This window comes from Notechis scutatus, chromosome 4, assembly GCF_049901735.1.
Source record: "Notechis scutatus isolate UNSWTSFEM ecotype Mainland chromosome 4, rNotScu1.2, whole genome shotgun sequence".
Lineage (NCBI taxonomy): Eukaryota > Metazoa > Chordata > Lepidosauria > Squamata > Elapidae > Notechis > Notechis scutatus.
Window position 1 is genome coordinate 105,326,182 of NC_142012.1, and position 19,799 is coordinate 105,345,980.

The 19,799-nt window shown below is 34.1% G+C and overlaps 1 protein-coding gene across 9 annotated transcripts in view; it reads right to left on the minus strand.

The window, feature by feature from the left end:
* The window catches only part of MGMT (O-6-methylguanine-DNA methyltransferase), a 234,604-nt gene that overhangs the window by 192,259 nt on the left and 22,546 nt on the right, over positions 1-19,799 (minus strand). For all 9 annotated transcript variants that reach the window (XM_087964304.1, XM_087964309.1, XM_087964308.1 and 6 more), the window contains one exon: positions 6,976-7,115. In XM_087964304.1, coding sequence (XP_087820430.1) covers positions 6,976-7,115 — 140 coding nt within the window. The remainder of the gene's footprint in view (positions 1-6,975; positions 7,116-19,799) is intronic.

Consider the following 19,799-nt stretch of genomic DNA (forward strand, 5'->3'; position numbering starts at 1 on the left):
CAAAAAAAAAAAAGATTCCATTTACTAACTCTATTTCAGGAATCAAGATGACCATCACTTTCTTATATTTAACTACCCTGTAATCCCACATGAAATGTTAGGTGAACATCACCAACCACGTTACCCCCCTCTCCAAAGATCATCTGCATTCTTAACCTAAGTGTTAAGAAGAATGAAATTAATCTTTATCTGAATGCAAAGACAAAGTTACAAGACAGGTGTCTTGGTATATACGTGAATTCTCAAGATTTGATAATTTCTATTCAAGTGCAGTGAACAAAGTAATGCAATACTTTGGATTTTGATAGTGATATACGTATGAGACACTGAGCATAAATATTGCAATTACAATTTTTACTATAAGAAAACATTGCCAATGTAACAAAGAAAAAAGGCCTTGACCAAAATATCTGAGGATATTAAACTGAGACGTAATCTACTGATGCAAATCATTACATCTATTTGCATTTGCTTACTGAACCCTAACATAGAAATTAAACTACATAGAATGGGGGGAGGGAGGGGAGAGAGCTGGCTGTGCATGGTTAAAAGGAGACATCTTGGAGGATCCAAGCTCTTTCATTAATTTCCCTACTTCCCCTCATTAACAAGTAAAATGTTTTTACTGCTTGAAAAGTTTTAATAAATAGGAAAATGCAGGGCAGCCTACATAAGTTTTTAATGCAATATACAAAAGCTTTTAATATTTTTACATACATTAATGAAAAAGCTAAATTTTATAAGATCTATTCTGTGAGAGAAATAAATACTACATGAACAATTACAAATCCCTTATAAATGTTTAACTCTTCCATTTCGTACAATACATCAATTAGCAAGTCAATTAAATGAATATGCGGGTTTTTTTAAAAAAAAATCTGACTCTTTCAGTTCTCCTTCTTAACTATTTTAATTTATTAAGGAAAAGCAAAAAAAATAGACTGCTAGAGATCCACATTCAAATTCAAACTCAGCTATGAATTTTCTGGAGTTAGTAAGTTAGTAGTAAGGAACTTCATTATAAACCTAGACCAGCAGTGTAAATGCCAGTATTGAAATATTTGAAGTGAACTGAATATTTCATTCACTTTCGGGTGAATGAAAAGCCACCATATACTTTTAGTGGTCTTTAATTAGCTACCATGCATAATCCAGCTACTCTGTGAATAATAATAGGCAGTTTTGTCTGTTAAAAGGCAAAGCATAAACATCATCTGAACATTCAGCAAAATTCAATAAAAGAGGTAAAATCAAGCCATTTTATCTTTGTAAAAATAGAATATAGAGAGATGTGGTTCAACATTTCAATGGCTTCAAAGCAACCAGACATAAGGTTCCATTAAATCTAGTCTCCCAAAAAGCAGATGGCAATATATTAAAATTCCTCCAGAAAATTGTTAATACATACTTAAAGAAATTATAGACTGGTTCCTATTCAGAATCTGCCTCCAGGATTTTTGGGTTCTCTGTCTAAATCCTGTATACAAAATACATTAATAGCCATACCAGCCCTATTAGAGGTTACAGATAGTTAAGAGCTTTAGTGAAAAAGTCAAATGGGAATAATTTTCTAGAATAGCCCTCATTTAACATGACTGACAATTATTCAAAGGAGTCTGCTGAATTGGGATTTTAAAATAAATATGTATAACTAAACTCTACCTTTAATCCTCAGTGATGCCATGCCTAATAGAAACCAAGAGGCTGTGAGTTTTAATTCCATTTTAGGCATAAAAGATGAAAGACTGACTTTGGGCCTCTCTCAGCCCAACTCACTTCACAAGGTTGTTGTTGTGGAAAAAGAACAAAACGAAGGTGTACTAGATATGTTTGCTGCCTAGATTTATTTATTAAAAAACTCCTGATGCAATCAGTCTGCCTCCCCCTTGATTCAATCTTGTGAAGTGTAGTAATTTTTTCTACACCTTTAGTGAACAAAGAATGGGATTTTTTCATGTTGATCATTATCAAGAGGGAATATTCAATCTTTAATTTGTCCATGATTGATTAAATCCATATTTCAAAAGCATCTATCTTATTTTTCTCACTCTTTCTCAAAGTCCAGCTTTTACAAATTACCATGGGAAAAAGAATCCTGAACTTTGCTGTGAAAGAAGTTCTTTATTCTTGATAGTTTTACTAAAAAATTTCATCATTTCTTCTCTAGGATTAATCTCACCTTTAGTGATTCAACATTGCTGGACTAATGAAGCATGAGGCTGACCTTAAAGAGTATTTAGAAGTTTCATCTATGTACAAAATGGAGCAGGGGGGACAATTATGGGTGCTTATCATTTGGAGTATCTGACATCTCTGCTTTATCTCTGCTACCAGACTCATTTCCAGGTTCAACTATGTTTTCTTGGGCACAAGTATAATAAACATTGGATTTATTCATTAATTCATTCAATTTATATAGAGGCTCACAACCAAAACATGATTCTGGGCCACTAACAATATTTAATATAAAAGTACATAACAAAATTCTGAGTGATATACAGTATTTATTAGCCGAGAAAAACCAACCAAAACCAAAAATTAACAAAACCAGGAAATGGGCTCAACCAGAGGTGGTATTCAGCAGGTTCTGACTAGTCCTGGAGAACCGGTAGTGAAAATTTTGAGTAGTTCACCTCTGACTAGCCCCACCACCATCTATTCTCTGCCTCCTGAGTCCCAGCTGATCAGCTGGATCTTCTTTTGTTGCCCTGCACAGGAGAACAGAGATGGAAAACAGGTTGGTGGGATGGGGAGGGAATGGGATTTTGCAATAACCTCCCCCCAGGAGTGGGGAGGGAATGGGGATTTTACAGTATCCTTCCCCGGCCATGCCTACCAAGCCATGCCCACAGAACCAGTCATAAAAAAATCTGAATCCCACCACTGAGCTCAACCACATACCTCAGGCCTTGTCCATTACAGAGTGCCATCTGATGGAATAGCCTTTTCTATTTTGGCCATCTACTACAAACTTTCTGATCCTGATAGCCTTATAAGTCTCTTGCTGGTCACATCTACCCAACCCATTAGAGTGGGGAGGCAGGGAATGCTGTGAGTCCCATCCCTTCTGGTGGAACCCAGAAGAAGGGCCTCCTCCGTGGTGGCTCCCTCTCTCTGAAATATCATTGCCCCAGAAATTAGAATGGTCCCCTCTCTAATATTCTTCCGGAAGGCACTGAAGACCTGGTTCTGCCAGCGGGCCTGGGGAACCCATAGTGGGATGGAGCCCATCAAATGGCTTGTGTGATCTGCTGTTGTCGGGCGGGGGGTGGGAGTTGGGGGTGATTTTTTAATTTTTTTCCAGATTTTGTTCTATTGTACTTTATTAATTTATTTGATTCTTTTTGTTAGCTTTATTGTATTTTTTAAAAATATGATTTTACATTCTGTAACCACCTTGAGTCACCATGGGCAAATAGGTGGCAACATTAAATAAATAAATAAATAAATAAATAAATAAATAAATAAATAAATAAATAAATAAATAAATAAATAAATAAATAAATAAAGAAAGCCTTGAGATATGTCTTTTGCAATCATTTTGCCTGGGAAGAGCAAGCAGGGAGTTTTTTTCCCACCCTTGCAGGCAAAAACTTCAATGGTGATATCTTTACAGATGATAGCAATATTCAGTTAAGATAAAGCTATGATGATTTTAGAAAAATTCTGACAAAGCTGAGTTTTTCTTTTAAATTCTGCTAGAGATCATGAATGGAAGAAGTACTCTATGAAGAAAAATATCATCAAAGGTAATATGCTTCAGAGATCATTACAGAACGTGACCATAAAACCCTGACACATTGTCATTAGCCACACGAAGGCTCCACATTGGCAAAACTAGTGAATTTTACTAAAGGTTCTCCAAGTTCTTTCTAATGAATAGGGAAGAAAATTCCTGAGTATGTAGAACAACTGTACTGGCCTAGATTATTTGGTGTTAAATGAAGAAAAGCATTGGAACTAAGGAACTTCATTGTATTGCAATATCCTTAAAAAAAAACCTGAAGTATACACTGATAGCAGAATAGAAAGATTTAGTAACAACTTATTTATGGCTTATGAGAACTTGACTGTAAAACTTTTACAGCACAGTTCTACTTTTCTTTCTTATTTTCTTTTCCAAAAGAGTCTATATTTCTTAAGAGTTATGACAGATTACTCTGGAAAGAGATCTGTACATGTGTATGTGTATATGTATGTATGTGTGTCTGTGTGTGTATGTATGTATATTAATATTCATATATAATATTGTATTTCATATATACATATTTAAAGATGCAAGTAATTTTGTAATGGATGCCTTAGTATTACCTGGAAATCTTTTTTTATTTTTGGAATTATGATGAGTTAAAAAATAAAGCCCTATCATTAAACTTGTTTTTTTCTCCACCATTATAATCTAAGAACCGTGTAAGTATAAACAATTCCATAGTTATAATCTGAAAAACCATCAGGAGAAAAACTAGCCCAGTTTATTTTTAATAAAAGGAGGATCATAGTATATAATAACTCTTCCTGCCATATCCATTGAATCTGCAGAAATAGAGATTGATGTCTAGATATTTCTGGCAGGGGAAGCAATATTTCTCTACAACACATGCTTTAGATATACAATTCCATTTTGAGATATGTAAGAAGGCCAGTGTCAACCTATCTACCCCTCAAAAGCTGCATTTGAACCTAATCCATTTAGTAAAAGAAAATCCATCAAAAATTGTATAGCACTGCTGTATATTTTTCCCATTTCCCACTAATTAACCTATTTGAGCTACGCTTTTTTATTTCACATATACAGTATAATGAGACAAAAATAAGGTAGACCAAATGTCATAGATTAATATTGTCCGCAGAATCCATACAACCTGATAGCCTAGGAAAATGATGTGTTGGAACAACTATGTTTCTGCTACAATATAGATGTAGATATATCTTTCCATTAAGACATAAGAAGGAAATCTAGGGATCTACTAATTAAAAAGGTGTTTAGTTTTTCACCTTACGATTACAGCAAACATGAGATGTGGCAATCCAACTTATGAAATGTCAAGGTGGGGTTAATCCATGTCAACTGTCTGCATCATTTTTAAGGCATTTGTGCAAGATTAAGGAATAACCAGCAATGTGGTCACACTTGATTAATAAACTATAGTGTTACTCAATAGTTTGAATTAATAAAACCATCACTGAAAGAAATCACTCTGTCAAAGTTTTACAAAGTATTATTTATCACAATATGAAGATTAAAAAAAAACAACCCCTCCCCCAAGTGACAAGATATTTGTGTACAAATATTTTATGATATCAGTTTGGAATAGTAATACTCATCAGTTGGCATTATATAATTTGGTTGTCAATGTTTCTGGATGACATATATAATATCTTAAATCTCATATAATCTTATTACAGTTAGCTAAATTGGCCTGCAAGATGGTTACTAAACTATTCTGCAAAAAGGCCTAGAGATGGGGGATGGATAATTCTGGGCAAAGTATGAATCCAAATTTGTAAAGTCAACTTCACGCTTACCTGTTGTTTGCAATTTCATCCCACCTCAAGTTTTTTATTCATTTTGCAAAGATTTAATGTCTCTAGGTCACATTCAGTTAAGTCTTTATTTCTTTCATTTTTTCTTGTTTCTGTATATTTGCATCAAGTGGAAATTCATAAGTGAGCTTAGTTTTAGAATGTTTTTAAGATTTCAATACACTGTCTCTGTGTTATTAATTGTGAATTGCAGAAAGAAAATCCATTTTGTTTAGTGAATGAAAAATTCACAAAGTTTTCCAGTGACCTCAATGAGGCAACTCATGCTAACTGTTCCCTCCTCTTTCATTTTGTGCATAAAGACATCTGCAGAGAAAAATCAATGTTTGCTCCACTTGTGGAAGGTTTAGCTGATGTTCATTCACGAGTGCTGAAGATTCCCTTGTGCCACAAACAAGGAGACTTGGAGTGAGAGCTTTCTAAATGCTTCATCTACTCTTAACAGCTAGGGAGGGTAAGATGACTTTCTGGAAGATGGCACAGGATAAGAAGATTTAAAAGTAATAACATGGATTCCATCAGGAGCAGGCATTGCAAGACTTATAATCCCTTGGTCATTAAAACGCATCACATACACAGTAGATCCTGCTCTGCTACTGAATTGCTGAAATGAAAAGTGATTTATCAGGACAAAGGAGCACACCATTTTTAACACAACCAAGATGTTATTGTTTTAAATATGGATGTTTAAAAATTATGATGTGAAATAATGCTTTTAAAAGTATCCCTTGGTTTTAAGATTAATTTCAGTATTGTACAATATGAACTGCATTAAAGCCTATAAAATGTTTGCTGAAAATTGTATCTATTTCAGTGTAAGTACACTTCCAAATAAAACTGAATCTTTAAAAAACTGGAAAGTACCTCAGACAGACTTGTTCATTCATAATATTTATATTGTATCAAAGGCTATTAAAAGAAGAATATAAAATTAAATTGAGTTTGTAGAATATGCATATTTGCTATTTTTATGTTATACATAAACTAGGAAAAAATTAAAAATTGTATTCATGTTGGCAATAAAGAGATTTCTGCTCTTTTTGGAATCAATTTTCATTTTCTCAGGATTCCTTGTGAGACATTAGCACACTTCTCCCCGACCTCATGTTAAAGCCATATTAAAAATGCTTCCATCAGTAATCAGCAGAAAATCTCTTCAATCATTTGAGAAATACTAAAGATAAAGTACAAATTGTATCAGCCCTTTCAGCAGTTAGTAGCTAATTTTTTTAAAAAAAGTTTTAGTCTCTTATTTTCAGGCCATCTGATATAGATAAATTTTTTTAAAAAAAGGAAATGTAAAAATGTTACCTAAATTGGAAAGTTCTTGCAAGAAACGAAACCAACATTTCTCATTGAGTTGTAGCAAAGATCTTGATTTTTAACATGCATATTTATATGTAAAAAATAATGAATTAGATTCAGGCTTACCCATTTTGTGTTTCAGCTTTTCCCTCAAGGCGTACCTCATGTATTCCTGTTTCACATCCAAATATCTCAATTTTTCCAAGAGGACTACGCAGAATGACACATCTCCTTTTACACTGAGTCATCTCATCTCTCAAAGGCACCTGGTTTAAAAACAAATAACAATATATTTGATGATAGATAGATAGATAGATAGATAGATAGATAGATAGATAAGGACTTTACACACTTTTAGTATTTTTTCTGAAATAAAATAAAAGAATTAGAAGAGACCTTTTTTCAGGGAAAAATATATTTATATATAAATGTATAGTATTCATCAGTGGTAATGGGTTTCAAGCAGGGGATATTATTACAGTTTATTGATGAGTGAATTAATAGGCATTTGGCTAGGGACTTCCTATCAAATTTTTCTCTTACTCAAGAGTTTATATTTAGCTAAACTGAGAAGGGATTAAGGAGGAGCCAAACCTTTGCACTGGGAGTTCCCTAAAAAGTAAAAATCCCTAAAGAGACAGGAGTTTACACTTGTGAACTGCAATGTTGTGGCATATTTTTCTTCTTGTCTGAAAACAGCAACAAATACAAGTGGCTAGTTTTTAAAGAAAAAGTCTCAGCAAATAGTTACACTTCAGTTATTCAAAAATAATAAAAAGTAATCAGTTCAAATAAAAAGACAAGGTAGCAAAAACTGCAGTCATATGTGCAAGCCCAGTAGATGACACTAAAACCAGAAATAAAAGTTGAAGAAGGTATTCTGTACCAGTCAGTTTTCAGGCTCTTGTAGATAGAAATGGGGTGGGAAAGATGTCTATATTGGGGTGGAAATGAGGAAATGTTTCCGTTTTAAACAGATTTAGCAATTTCATGATAATTGTTTTTCACTTGATCCTACTTTTAAAAAAATAGAGAATCAGTAATTTCATGGCTCTCTCTGACTGGTTCCAATAGCTAGGAGAGAGCAGAAGGAAGAGGAAACTACAGAAGTTAAAGAAAAATGAAAGCTCTTCCCTGTAGTCCTCATGTGGCCAGACTGAATAATGTTGCCTCATGGAGGACTTTGCACCTATTGTTAACTGAGTAGACAGGAAGGAGCCAGAAGCAAATTTTTTTTTACCGCATATGCATCCTTTGGATCTGGCCTCTCTATAGCATCCCTATTTGCCTGGGAAATAGACTTGGTCTGCTTGTCTTTTTCTCAGGCTAAAGTCACAACACCTTTTTTTATTTTATTTTTGTAGCATCAAGTATGTAGCCACTCAATAACAAAATTGTCAAGTGTAAGTATTATGAATGAGTGGATAGTAACGTAACGAGGAGAAAGAAGCATTTAATGAAGTGTAGATATGTCCCCAAAATAATATAAAATCTAATACAGGAATCTAATGGGGAAAAAAAAAGTATTGAAGTGCCATCATTTGAGGCAAAATTTGTGGGGTTTGGGGAGGGACGGGATGCGTTTGACTCAGTATTGACTCTTGGCAACTGCTTTGACTAACCCCTGCAGTTTTATTGCCATTACCTCCTTCTTAGTACTGAGAGAGAATAACTGATCCATAGTCACCCTTATGGCTTTGTGTATAAGGCTGGGCTAGAACTCCTGGCTTACCTGCTGTCTTAAATCATTTATACCAAACTGGCTGTCTAGTTTGTATTAATCTTTCTATTTTTGCTCAGAAGTGACCTAAAGCACTTAAACTTGTTGGTAGCTATGAGAGAAGAGAAGGGATGGTAAAGAAGATTATTAGTGAAAAGATAATTGTGATGAGAAGAAGTAATAGACTTTACAGGACTTATCAGTAGGAATACTGACTAGTGCCGTGATGGTTAACCTATGGCACATGGGCTGGAAGTGGCATGCAAAGCCATTTTCGCTGGCATGCGAGCCGTTGCCCCGGAGCAGGTCCACTGCACATGCACCCATGCCACACGCACTCCAGCTGATTGTCAGGTAGCTGCAACACATATGCGGGGATGGGGCATGCGGGAAACGCATGTGCAGAAAGGTACAGGGTGGTCACAGGGTGGTCACACGGGCATGCACAGAGATGCATGGTGTGCATGCAGGGGGTCATGTGCGCATATGCAGGGGACATGGGGGCACATGCATTGCCTTCTGGGTGTTGTCACACATGCACTTTTGGCACGCGAGGATGGAAAGCCATCACTGGACTAGTGAAACATATTCCAGAAGGCGGATATCCCATTGATCCTAACGAAAAGAAATAATTACAGAGATATTTTGGTTTCGACATCATTCAAAGGAGAAATGGTACCTTAGAGTCTTACAAAACTCTAACACTAATAACAACTACAATAATGGAAACAGAACTGTGGTAAACATAGTATCAATAATACTATTGCACCTTGAGTGCAATCCAAAATAACACTACTAGTATTAGAACACTACTTGAACATCACAGGCATTGACAAAATCATTACCAAAAATCTATCAAGATTCTCAGTCACCCAAGTCAGGGTTATCCCAGAGGTGCTTTTTTAAAAGGTAACTGGACTTCTTTTTCTCTGAAGATGTTTCGCTCTTCATCCAAGAAGCTTCTTCAGTTCTGAACTGAAGAAGTTTCTTGGATGAGAAGCTAAACATTTTCAAGAAACATAAAGTCCAGTTGCCTTTTCAAAAAGCATCTCTGGGAAAATCATCACTAGTTAAGGGTTTACTTGGAACAACTTATATCCTGTTATATTTTTAACACCATCAAAAATAACATCTGCTTATCCCGGATCCTTGGAAAGGATTTGATAGGTGGATAAATATGCCAAATCCAGTCTATCTGGTTGATTGTGCCATTGTTCTAGAATATTTCCATAGAATATTTGATCACCTTGATCTGGCTTCAATCTGCTGGAACAGGCTAGCACTGAGATAGAAGTTCTGTTATGAGAACAATCATTTAGCAAATCATAAACCTGCCATCTTGGTGCCATAGCAAAAATATTATGTAGACAAACCCTTAGAAATTCAAATTTGAGACAAAGAAGCATTCTAGTTCACTTCAGATGGAAAATCTGGTATTATCTATTATAGGCAGTGTCTTTTTGGTGCCATAAATTAAAGGATATTCTGTCTACTACAATTCCTTTTTTTTTAAATAAAGTTTTATTTGGGTTTTCACACACAAAAATACAAGTAAAACATCTTTTTTGAAAATAGCATGGTCCCGGGTTGAATTTCTTTATACAGACACAAAACTCAATTTCATGCTCCTTTTTGTATTCTATTCCATATCTTATACTATTTTACATTTTCTATATAGTTTTTCCTCTCTTTTAATTTTCTCAATTTTATTTTGATTATCTCATCTCAATTCAAATCATTATATTTATACTTTTGTCTGTTCTGTTTCAATTTTATATTATCTTTTCTCATTAAACAAATTTTCTCCTGTAGTTACTAATTGGAGTATGACACCTTTATATCTTTTAATTACATCCATTCAACTCTTATTTAAACTTCAATATATACCTTAAGTTTATGACCTTCAATACAATACATAACTTCCAATTGAATTCTGCTTGGCACATTCTTATAATACACACTATATATATATATATATATATATATATATATATATATATATATATATATATATATATATATATATATATATTAAAAAAAGAAAGATTGTAAATATATGTAATTATAAACCCTCATTCCATTCCAGTTCAGTTCTATCATTAATAATCATTAAAATCTTAACATCTTTAACACTTCTTTTCAATTAAATATCATACTTCCTTAAAAACACATATAATCTCCATAATTAATTTTTCCCTTATTTCTCTTCACATATGTTTTATAAATCATTAAATATACCTTTTGTTACATTTATTTATTGACAAGCATTCCACTGAATTACGATAGCTATTTTATCAGACATTTTAATCATACATTGTTTCATATTTTCTAAAATTATTTCTGCTTCTAATATAACCATACTATCTTATGTACCTTTGCAGAATCCCTTTTTCCATTAAATTTTCACCCATTATCTCTAAATAGGCCCTGTTTCTCTAAATTTTGCTTCTGTCCTTTATAACTTCTTTTCCTTTCTTTCTTCCCTCTCATCTTCTCCTTCCCCTTTTTACCCCCTTGTCTCTCTAGTACTAATTCTCTCTTCTGCATTTCCCTCTTCTGTTGCTTTCTGATTTTATACTTATTTTTCACTCTATTTTTTTTGGAGTTGTTTTTCCCAATCTTAAACTTTCCATTCTCTTTCCCCCCTTTCCTTTTTTTCCCCCACCTAAGATTACTTGTTCATTAAAGATGGCTTCTTCTTTATTGCAATCTTCTTGTTCTGCAGGCATTTCTTGTTGTTTCTCATAATTCCAAATCTCCATTTCTAAAAACTGAAATACGAAGCCAAAAGAACCTCTCCCTCTTGTGCATCTTCTTTGTACTTTTTAAGTTCCATTTTCAGTTCTTCTAAAAGTGGAGCCATTTTAAACAGTTTTAAACAACCACCCGATTGATTTTAGTCATTCAAAACAATAACCAAGAATCCAGAAATCATCAAGTAATCCAGATAGTCCCGAGTTATATCTACTTATTTCTTTTTCGACTTTCTCTTCCTGGGTTTTTTGTTGCGATATTTCAGTTAGAATGTATCTTTTGGAAGTCTTGTTGAGATTTTGCTATAAGTTCTTTTTTAATTTCAGGCAGTCTCCTCCCTTCCAGATCCTACCCTTTTATTCTTTTTCTCTCCTTTCCTGTTTTCAAAAGCTTTTAATTATCCAGAAATCTTTATTATCCCTTTGACTTTTTATTTTCAGCATTAAATGCCTATTGATGTCAAAGTGGATTTTTTCCAATTTCTTGCTTAAGTCTCTTAGCTGTCAGTATAGGAAAAGGAGAAAACCAAATCTTTTCCCTTTTCTCTCTCCTTCGCAGCTTAAAAATCTTCTTAGGGAACAATGTTATTGTTTTTTAACAGTTTCAATGCCAGGGTACCTTATTTGTTGCTTTTGCTGTTTGACCCAGTCAACCAACACTTTCTCTTCTTATCTTCCTCCTGCACATTCTTTTCCGGTCGAGTTCTTCTTTGTGGTGGTCATTTCTGACCACCACTGCAACCGCCTTCGGGAAAGGGAGTAATGGCCAGCTGGAGAGGAGAGATGCGGCTCTCCTCAACCCTGCTGGCAGTCTCCCCCCTCTTCACCACCTCTACGGGGTGGCTTAGCCCCGAAATTAGCTGGCTCGGGGTGCTCCAGCGGCAAGCAAGGATCGAAGCCTCGCAGAGACGAGGTTTCGGTCTGTCACTGAAGAAGCTCAAACCGGAAGTCCTCTACTACAATTCCTTAAAAACTGAACATGTGCTAACAATTTGAGCTGGACTTCCAGAGATAATCAGGAATCAGAATACAATGAAAATAATATTGGCAAGCTACAATGTGATTCAGAAGGTATTGCACAAGTTCTAATAAGAAAATGTACTTCTATTGCCAGGAGAAACTAGGTGGATCTCAGCTACTATATGTTTTCAGAGTTGAGTGAACAAAGTAACTACTTGTAGTATGCTACAATATATGACTTAGTGTCTCAAAATAATTGTACATTATTATTATTATTATTATTATTATTATTATTATTATTATTATTATTATTATTATTCTACACAAAAAACAACAGTGTACACAGCAAACGAGATAACTAGGTTTTGTATCACAAATCACTAGTCGAAAAGTTCCCAAACATTTAGGACTACATGATGCATCGGCAGATTATGCGAGGAGATCCCAGTAAGGTGGCCTTCTGCAGCTGATCAATTATGATTTTGTCAGCGCCAATTGTTTTCAAGTGCTTGCCTAGGTCTTTAGGCACAGCACCCAGTGTATTATTACTACTACTACTACTACTACTACTACTACTACTACCCATGCCCAGTTCCTGTAACCGTTCTTCATATGTTTTAGTCTCCACTCCATATTATTATTATTACTATTTTATAAAACATAAAAATAAAAACAAGAATCAACTACCACTGTTAAGCTCAGTTCCATTGGTCAAAATATATTGCTACTAGAAAATCTATCACAAGAACAATTAATGAACAGGAATATGTAGTGACAGAAGTGGCCTTTGCCTATGAATTCACTCTAAAGTGAAGAAGAATATAGTGTAAACAGTTTTAGAGATTTGTCTCAGATTAAAAGTAGTTCTACAGATTTGAAATGTCAGTGAGACTGGACCAAACCCAATATTCATTTCATTGGAATAGAGTGGACAGTGAACAATCAAGCTTAATTTTCAGCTTGATTTATTTGGTAAGGTGAAAGGGCATAGGAAATGCATACTAAAGAAACAAAATAAAGAGGTAACCCAAAACTGAAGAGTTAGTATCATGTACATTAAGACAACAGTAGCCCTCCTTCCCAAATGAATAGTTACTAGTCATCATTATGGACAATTAATTGGTTTGACATTAAATAAATTAGGGTATTCATATAACTCAGAAGTCTCCACCCAAATCTGAAATGTAGAACAAAGGTCTATCATTGCCCATACATAAGACTTAATCAAATTCCTACCCTGTATCAAGTGGGATTGTATCTTGTCGAATTTTTTGGAAATACTCTTTTCCAACCTACAGGAAAAGGTATTCCCACAATTATAGCCATCTCTCTTGCTAGAAGCAAGATTTCATAAAGTTTGTATGCATTATCCATTTTATCCACTTCCTCAGGAAACAAATGGCAAATCTTACTTAAATGAATATTATTGAATGGTAGTCAGCCTAGGTATAATTGTCTTCAAATTGGCTTAAAGCTTACTATGAATCTGATTTTTCTAGTGAAAATTTTATATATTCCAAAACAAAAACTAGTGAACCTGATATTACACTGTTTAAACAGGCAATGCAACAATAAATCATAGATGTCTTTTTGTTAAAGTTAAAATCAAGAGTTAGATTCTAATTTTTATATCTTACTAAGATTTCAGTTCAGTATTCTTCAGAAATTTTACTTCAAAATGAATATTCTGTATATATCTATATTCTGTATATTTTAGGCTCTCCTCCCCCAAAAATATCAAAACTGAAGTCAGTATTAATCTATTGTAACAAATATCACTAGGATTAAAAAAAATGCTCTTAGAAGAAGAGTAATAATAATAGCAGCCTAATAAAATTAATTGCACACAAAATTATCAAATGCAAAAAGGCCATAGGAAGCTATAAATATTGGGCTATGCAAAAATTCCAATAAAAATCAGGGCTCCTACCATGCTCAAAACTGCTAATAAGAATAGGGTTATCCTAAGAGATAACTTTACATAAAACTTTTTGCCCTTCAGATCATTATTGTACTTTCTATGATTATCCATCCAGGACTTATAGTAACTACTTCTGGAGAGAAGGCGACTCTGCTTTAAAACAAAACAAAACAAAAACAAAAACAAAAAAAAAGCAAACACTCCTAGCTATGAAATAAATTCTTACCAGTCCTGGATTCAGTTCTATTAGCAAAGATACTAAGTTGGAAAGAAACAAGAGTTTGCATAAATGGATTTCACAGTAATTACCCCACAGCCAATATTTCGGACATTAAAATGATTAAATGGAAGTATGGCATACCCTTAAGGATGTTTCTCTTGGCTTCATACACTGCTGAAATTACAAAGCCAGTGTGGCATGCCCAAGATCTGGTGACAAATTGGTTCTTTGATTGATCTGTTGATCCTGATCACATGCTACCATTAAAATCAAACTTGAAAAAATTTACCTGAAGCTATGGAACTGGTTGAATTGAGGTCAGAAAAGAACCCAATGTATTTTTATGGCTATCTGCAATAACTGAAAAACAAAATGCATATTTATCCTCCCCTTTAATCTGAATTTAAATAATGTCATAAAGAAACCATAAACTTATGATACTAATAGTAGTAACAGTAAATTATAGTCTGAAGTATTCATAAATTAACCTTTAACTACAGACTTATTTTAAAATCTTGGCACAAACGTAGCCAAGAACATAATTCAGTTATTGGACCAGATACAATACTAAAATAGTTGTGCATGCTTTTCATAGCAGCTTTCTGAAACCTGGCATTCACCAGTTATTTTGGGCATAACTATGGTGATTTGAACGAGGAAAGTCCAACATCTTTATAGGGTAGGATGGATAAACAAAACCACATCAATTTAGACTGGGACATAAAGTTCAGCAGCTCAGTTTATGAATTAAGGGAGGCCTACTGCTAACTTTGTGCTCAATGTACAAACTTTCTTCAGAAATTTGTTCTAGGGTTGCGGTTTTTGTTTGTTTGGTTGTTTTTTGACTTCGAGTCAAGCCTTGACTCTCAGTGACTGACTAGATTTATCTCTGCAGTTTGTTGGTCAAGGATTTTCAGAAGTGAGTTGTCATTGTTTCTGGCTGAGAGTGAGTAACTGACCCAAAGTCACCAAATTGACTTTGTGTCTAAGGTAGAACTAGAACTCATAGTCTCCTAGTTTCTAACCTAATGCCTTAAACTCTACAAAAAATATTTTTATATCCTATTTACACCATTGCAAGTTTTTGCTCTGTATTCTTTCTTCGACTATTTTACCTCAAAGGTAAAATATTTCTTTTTACATTGCTTACTAGTCTTCTATTTGCTCATAAAATTACTTCATACCACACATATATTTTGACAAATAATTTTTTCCCAAAGAAACTATATTTTAAACATTGTTTGCAGCTATCTTTGCCCAGCAAGCAACTAAAAATATTATCAAGCATTGTGTGCTATCACAGCATCATCAACTTACTAACAGAGATTTCAATAAAAATCCTGTTCATAATACATTAGATTGTCCGACAAATACTAAACAATTTCTTCTTCAGACACCTGGAAGAGATTCTCCAAGCTTCCTATACCTAAGAGGGCACATCACCTAAAGAGGATTGCGGGATGGCAATTAACAGACACAATAAAGGCCATAAAGTATTGATGCTTTGCTATCTTTACAGGGTAGGCCTTAACAGTGCTTTAACACATATTTGGTAGAGTTCATCCCCTATTCAATTCCAGCAATGCTCTGGATAATTTTTCTCATTTCATCTCTCTCAACTCTTCCATAAACCATGAAGAGTGATGGGATCCATGAGAGATGAAAAGAGGCATAAGCACAATCTGATTCAAAAGGTCAGCTATTCTCCTATTCCAAACAGTGACCAAGGCTTCAGATGAACTGTCTAGCAGACTAGCAGGAATAGCTCAATTCCTTCTGAGACCTGTCTGGGTTCATTAGACACAAAGGGAGAACCGATTTAATAGGTCCTGTCTCCCTATAGTGAAAGGCGGTACCAGAGAAACCCATGATAATCACAGTGTGATCTAAGCATGACAAGGCAGGCACCAATAGCTCCCTCAATTTCAGATCAAATTAACACTGCTCCAATAGAAACAAACCTGGTGTGTGACCACTGCCCCAGGTTGGGCTCCAGATGATCTGGGATAGGTGGGTACCATGGAAACTATGAATTCCTGAGCTGCCTCAGACCCATTCCAGAAAGGAAAGTCTCTTGGCAGCCAACACAGTCTGTCTAATGCAACCACCGACAAACCCCCACCAAAATGGGGGGGAGGGAAGTGGGGAGAAATGTCTGCAACGAAAGAGTACATAGTGTACAAAAAGGCTGTCTCCATGTCTGCAGGTGTGGCAAATGCAGATGAACCACACAGAACCAGCAAAACAAACACAGTCCACCCTCTGGGAACACAACCCAAACAGATCCAAAACCAAGTCCAGCTTCAATCCAAACATTGTCTAACATTCAGTAAAGTATAAAACTAGAATACTAATATGCAGCAAGTCGGTATGTAGGTATTTTCTCTGCCATTTTTATCCACCTATTAAATATTTTGTTGTAGTTCAAAGTACAGATCAAAACTAATACAGCCTAAATTTAAAAAAACACTGCGGCAGATTTTATATAATGCTTATGCTAAGATCATATTAGACAATATTTTGAAATGTGAGAAATTAGAAGTCAGAACTAAAGTTTCAGTGAAGTTTGAAGTGATAGCTGTAATTGGGATACACCATGAAAACAACTATGAGTATATTATAAGGATGTGTAAAACAATATGAATTCAAATTATTTCAGATACAAATGGTTCTTCAGAGGATTCTGAACAAAATAGATCATATTCTGAAGTTTCCTCCAACCTCAGGAGAAAACAGGACATTTCATTCCATACCATGTTGACTGTTCTGACATTCAGTAATTGGCTTGTTTGTATTTTTTAAGTCCTCATAGGCTTTGAGGTAGAATTAATCAATAAAACAGCAGGCACAGATTTTATACTTGCTGCCACTGGCTGGAACTGGCTGAGGAGAAGAAGGATGGTGGTGCTAGGGAGATTCCATTAAGCACATGTTCAGAGACTAAAAACAGTTTTGAACTTAATAAAAAGGCTGCTGCCTATTTGGTATGTGAATTTACTGCTCTTTTTATATATTCATTTGTTTGCTTGTTGAGTTTTGCAGGCCTGTTGCCAAATAAAACAGTGTTGTGCTTTTGATTTAATAAATATTCTTGCAATGTTATTGAGTTTTCTTTGCAAGCAAAGTGTACTATGTATGGAAGTGTATTAAGACATTTCAAGCCAATAACCAGAAAACCAGTTTTGCTGTTGGTCTGCTATTCATTGGTTATTCTACCAAAGTGAATAAATTTAGCACTACTAGGTATTTTTCCCCCCAAGAAGAGCTCTATGGCATTTGTGCAGGCAGACCAATCTATAACAAATGCTTTTAGTTGTTTGTGAGGGGAATTTGTTAAAACATATGTATTTTAAAATTTACTTGGTTGATGTTTTTGGTATAATAGCAGAAGGCTTACTTAACATAGGACACACTGGAGCTTGAGGATCAAATACAAAGATAGGAGGGTAATTGTGAATTCCTATTATTCCCTATAGTGGAATACATACAATGTTTTTGCTTTGCTTCTATAGAACAAAATACTTGTTTCATTTTACGTCCACTCTTATTGCTTGACTGAAACCCCAAAATGTAGAACGTCAGGAACCAGTTCTTTTCCTGACACCCAATTCTGATAGAATTCATGAATTGACACTTTTTTACTACCATGATACCTAAGAAGCTCAGGCTTGTCTTACTCCTGAGAACTGTCAACAGTATACTAGCCCTGCTACATAAAACAAGATAATTTTACAGCTTCCAACTAGACACAGTACTGTAGAGTGACAGTTTGTCATGAAGCATCGAGGGCTGTGGCAGTACGGTTTTGAGCACAAATGTCAGTTTTTAAATGATTCTATCTTGGCAAGCAGAAGCTTAAAATGTGTCACACCATCCCAGACTCTCATTCTCTGTAGGACACTAAAGCTAAGTTAATCCTGCCATTATATAGCAAATTTGCAACCTGTTGGTATATTTAAATCTAATTATTGCATATGAATTTGCTACACAGCAAAAAGCTACATCAAATGAAACAAGATATACATTAATGAATGAACAAGAAATATACTGACGGTCATTTTTATATTAAATTGTTTTTATTGCATTCATTATGCAATTGTGAATCTGGGTGATTTATTTTTTTTAAACTAAGCCTGTGCAATTCTTTTGTTTTTTCTAAATATACTTGGAGGCTTACCACTAGGAATTGAGTGGCATATAAATTTAATAAATAGTAATTATTATAATTATAAAACATGGAAAGTCTTTCATAATACATAAATGTTGGGTGGCACTGTTAGGACTGTGTTTCGCTCATCAACAAATTGAATTGTCTGGTCTGATTGACTTGCTTGTTAGCTGAGAATAACTTTTATTCAGAATACTTAAGCTATTAATAAATATTTTATTGTGCAAATATTTTAGTTTAATTTTGGATGATTTTGTGTTTCAGGATAGGTAATTTTCTGTCCAATATCTTTCTCATTAATACCATTTTGATTCATTTTACTGTTATGATATGAGGTTTTATTCTGGAATACTGTTATGATTATGATATGAGGTTTTATTCTGGAATTTATCTTAACTGCTAAATTGTAGATATAAGGAAAAGAAATAATGGCATAAATAGATTCTTAAACCACTAACACTCTTAAATATTTTCACCTACATATTGTGTTAAAAAGTCTGCTACTCAGACATCAGGGCACAGTATGATAGTTAAACTAAAATACCAAATTCTAATGAAAGGAAAATGCCACAGAACAACATTATATGAGATTATACAAAAACTGTTGTTGGGTTGTTGTTGTTTTTTTTGGGGGAGGGATAATCAGTAGGCAAGCACAATACCCTATTCATTCAACTTGGTCCAGACCTTTTAGAAAATTAAGCAGACAATCCACTTAGAAAGTTCACTGTCATATTGTTACGGTGGTTTTCATTTAACTGAATAATGTCAAATATTTCTTTTCAAACAATTTTACAGATACATACTTTAAGAATGAATATTTAAACTTAGTTTAAATCTTTTTTATGCCAATTAGTTCTGTATGTTTGTTGTTCATACAAATTGTTCTACTGCATAGATAATTATTTTTCTTCTGAAAGAATATTCAAGAGACAACTATTAGCTTAATAACATACTATTTTGTTCATTTGCTTCCTTGGGAGGCACCCCTGGAGCAACAATCTTCATAATATTTAGTAAAAATGATTCTATTAAACTTTTATTTTAATATTTCCCTAGTTCAAAATTTCGTTTTTTTAAAAAAAAACTATCTACTAAAACTTATTATTTTAGCTTTTATAAAAAGAAACAGTATCTCTTTTTAATGAAAACTTAAAATAACTGCCTTTTATCTTGATATAATATAGAACATGATTCATTTTAGAATA